This window comes from Oculina patagonica, unplaced genomic scaffold (genome assembly GCF_052425735.1).
Source record: "Oculina patagonica isolate OP01 unplaced genomic scaffold, crgOcupat unplaced28, whole genome shotgun sequence".
NCBI lineage: Eukaryota > Metazoa > Cnidaria > Anthozoa > Scleractinia > Oculinidae > Oculina > Oculina patagonica.
In genome coordinates this window covers 45,001-48,994 of record NW_027558123.1, presented here as the reverse complement: position 1 = coordinate 48,994, position 3,994 = coordinate 45,001, and the positions used below count along the sequence as shown (strand labels likewise).

Genomic DNA, 3,994 nt, shown 5'->3' with positions numbered 1-3,994 from the left:
AAATAACACTTATCCCTTACTTCAAACCGTCCCTCCCCACCCTCTCAATAACTGCGTGTTCTTAGCGTGTTCTTATGTATTTTTCTGGTCAAAAATGCACTCTTCACAGAGTCCCCACATACATGTAGTTCCTCAGACATCTGCCACAGAATCAAACCAAATGATACGGTAAAAAAATTTTGATTCTTTTAAATAGACCACTTGAGACTTTTTTTCGTGTAAATACCTGCTAACGTACATGTAAGTAGGGGGACCTTCAATCACGACTGATATGTGGCTAAAATTTTGATTACACCATAATACGTTAAACTTAAAAGTTACACAATTTATGGCACTAACATCTTGACATTCTCTCTTGAAGCAGCGCAGAACTTTGGCATTTGTGACTGCTCTTTGGTGTCTGTATAAACAAGGCTCATCCACGATGACAGACACGTTGAAAACATAAAATGTACACAATATAATATGTAACCTTGAATAACTTAAAACAACTTTGACTTAGCTTTTTACCGGTTTTATTCTTATTTTATTCTTATTAAGGTTTATATTTACTTCTAATACCCTTACAACTTGTACAAATTTAGCATAATATTTATCATGTTGGCCAGTTGCTGATAAAACAAGTAGAACCCTGGATAAAATGAACACATTTATGAACTGACCAATACTCCAGCAAAGCCACTGACGCTGTCGCATATACATTGTAACTAATATGAGATACATGTACAATATTATACGGGACCAAGCTTTATGATAAATATGTTTAGTATAGGGTTTCACTGTTTATAGACAGCAAGCCAACTACCCTTGCCCTAAGTAAAGTTACCCATTCTTTACACAATTTAAAACTTACAATAAAATTATAGCAGTTAACAATGCAAGCCTTCAAGCTGTCCAAGATAAATAAATTCTTAGATTTAATTAACAGTGATTCTCACTCAGCACTGTCTATCCTCTTCGCTCTTTTTGTTCTGCTTGTCGACAGCGTCGGGATTAGCCAGAGGATCCAAGTCAGAAAACAGACTGAACCAAGCTGACATGTCTGAGCCTTTTTTCCCCTTGCCTTTCCCCTTCTCATTCCCCTTGCCTGGTAGCACTGGTGCCTGTTTTGACTGCGATGGAGGAAGATTATTTGGACGCTTGCCTGCTGGAGCCTGTGGGGGGTTTACCAGACCTAATGACTTTGAAGGCATACCCATGCCTTGTTGAGGTGGGGCACCTGAGGGAACCTCTGTAAATGGGTCAAACTTGGCCATGCTGTTTAGGAGGTCAGATGGCATCATAAAATTGGCACCACCTTGGGACCATGACTGACTTGGCTCCTGTGTTGGTTGAGAGGTCTCAAGCGGCTCATCTCCAAACATGTCCTTCCATGTCTTGCTGAAGCTGTTATCATTTTCTGCGCCTTGCATGGAAGAAGCACCATTAGAGCCAAGGATCTCATTTAAGATATCCAGATCTGACTTGCTTTCTGTCCCTCTCTCCTCCCTGGTGGGGGAGCCAAACAGCAGGTCATCAGCTGTTACTGATGAAGTGTTTTCACTTCCTGGACCTTGGAAAAAAATTAACAGTGTTAGTTAATAACTGACCACCAAACAATGTTTGTAACCCTGGATAGGGCATGCATTGTAATTCAATATAAAGACAGAAATCCATAAAAAATAGTCATCATACTAAAGAATCAGATTTCACCCAAAAGTTTACATTTTTGGCTTCTTGCTACATTTGCTAGCATACAGCCAGGTGATGTTCCTCTTGTCAAAAATATCAGAGAATTTTTGACAATGCGGTCACATATTTGGAATTTTCTTTGAATATATTTACCAACATTTACTCTATAAAATCTCATTGACTCACTTCTTACCGGGTATTCTATTGATTGGATTTTATTTCCAACATTTTTTGTTTTGGATGTATTTCCTGCGCATTGTTTAAATAATCCTGAGTAATAATATTCTTTGACAATCTTCTAAACCCATTCCTTTGGTAAGATTTTATTGCAGTTTTCAGTGATATGAGTCCTCTGCAATTTAATCATCATCCAACGGTTTTCGCTTTTTGCTGCCATTAGTCATCTTAGCAGACCTTTCGGGAGACAGAAGTTCACTTCAACTGGATCAAAAGCTCATGTCTATCAGTTGTGATTGGTAGATTTCAACCATTTTGTTTGTTTCTGTTTTTCATGGTATATTGGCTGTTGCCATAATTATGATTGATGGCAGCGAAAAACGCAATTGTTAGTTGGATTTTGAATGTCAGAGTTTACATAATTTATTATCACTAAAAATTGCAATAACACCATGCCATACCTGACGCAGGAATCTGCTTTGCTGCCTCATAGCTTGGTGGCATGAATGAACCATGACTCTTGAGGCCATTACTGCTTGGAGGACTGTCAAATGATGAAAGAAGATCATCTGTAGCTGTAACACAACAAGAACAAAATTTAGTTGTCTTGTATGAGCAATAAGCCAGCACTTGGGGGTGTTGAATGTTTCTGATTTGCTTCATGCCATGTTGGATAGCGGTAATAGGCCTTAACTAGGGAATTATACTGAGTGATACCATTGATCCCAAACATCTGCTTAAATGGCTTTTTTTCTGCTTTTTTTCTTTCTGGGGTGGGGGGACTCCCACATGAAAGGGCCAGGAATGCTTGTCGTAAATTTTGTAAGGAGCCCCTAAAAGAGACCATTACTGTAATAGCAATTGATAAAGAGTTGTAGTTAAACCACCCATCAAAGTATGAGGTCTGGAATACTGAAAACCTTTATCAGCCACCTTAAAACCTGTTAGTTACTTTCTTCACTTTGTCTGTGGCGATTGGTAGACATGATATTACTAGAATGATTCATCCAATCTCACTTTTAAGTCACTAAATTTCTGCTGGCCTCTACCCACCTTCATCAGAGTGAAATGATGTCCATTATACATTAGCACACCCTAAGTATGTTAGAATACTACGCCATCCAATTTTTCACTTCTTAGCAGTATAAGCGTGCGGAAGGGTTTTTCTTTTGTTAACCGCACTGGAATCCACCATTGAGTGCCACGAATAACGAATTTTGTGACATTTTACCTTGAAACAAACAGTACCATGTCTTGCACAACAATGTAAGATCATGTAACATTGGCACCTTGACTGACTTGGTTCCACTTAACCCTGAAGCACCGACTATGAGGTTAGCACATCTCATTCAGTTGAGCTAGCTGCAGGTACATTGTACCATGCTATATTAAAGGGGCTACGTCATGGGGATTTCGCAGATTTTTGGTCTAAACTGTTCTGAAATTAGTGGTAGGCAACTTTACCCCTTGAAATCATTGTCTTTGAATATCTAAAGGAACATATAACCTTAATTTGCAGATAGAAATCAAGTTACGGCTATAAATACTCACCTGGTATCGACTTTTGAAGATGCGTGGAAACAACTTGAAAAGTTAAGCCTTAATATTTCAAATTACAATCCATTTCTATCCGAGCCATACACAGCCAAACACGCTTTTTAACAGTTTCAGTGCTCTAATAAACAATTTTTTTAATAAAAATGGACCAGTATTTAAGGTTTCTTATGACACAAATATAAATTTTGGCTGTTTGAAAATCTGGTAAAATGCGTGACAAAGCCCCTTTAAAAACAGATCAGACCACTACTTACTTGATTGATGTTTTGGTGGCAGCAAATCATCATCACCCAACAAATCAATGAAAGCACTTGGCTTTTCATTCTTTTCTACATTTCCATTGGACACTTCATCGTCCCCAAGTAAATCTGTTTCTAGAAGTGCATCATCATCGTCATCCTCATCAGTCTTGTTACTTGCCGCTGCAGCCGAATTCTTCTCCTCTAATGGTGAATGATCTAATGATATTAGCTGATCATCATCGTCATCTTTAGAAGCTTCCTTCTTTTCATTGCCATTCGTCACTTCTTTTTTGTCTTCGTCAGACTCTTTGTCGGGTTTTGCTTCTTTCCCTTCCTCATCCTTTTCC

At 38.4% G+C, this 3,994-nt stretch overlaps 1 protein-coding gene across 1 annotated transcript in view; it reads right to left on the bottom strand.

Annotated features, from left to right (window-relative positions):
• Positions 1–713: 713 nt before the first annotated feature.
• The window catches only part of LOC144640368 (islet cell autoantigen 1-like), an 11,232-nt gene continuing 7,951 nt past the window's right edge, over positions 714–3,994 (bottom strand). The window contains exons 7-9 of the mRNA XM_078499537.1: positions 3,660–3,994; positions 2,310–2,423; positions 714–1,552 (exon numbers count right to left, since the gene is read on the bottom strand). The exon at positions 3,660–3,994 is cut by the window's right edge and continues 260 nt beyond it. Of these exons, the coding sequence (XP_078355663.1) occupies positions 939–1,552; positions 2,310–2,423; positions 3,660–3,994 (1,063 nt within the window). The 3' untranslated portion in view covers positions 714–938. The remainder of the gene's footprint in view (positions 1,553–2,309; positions 2,424–3,659) is intronic.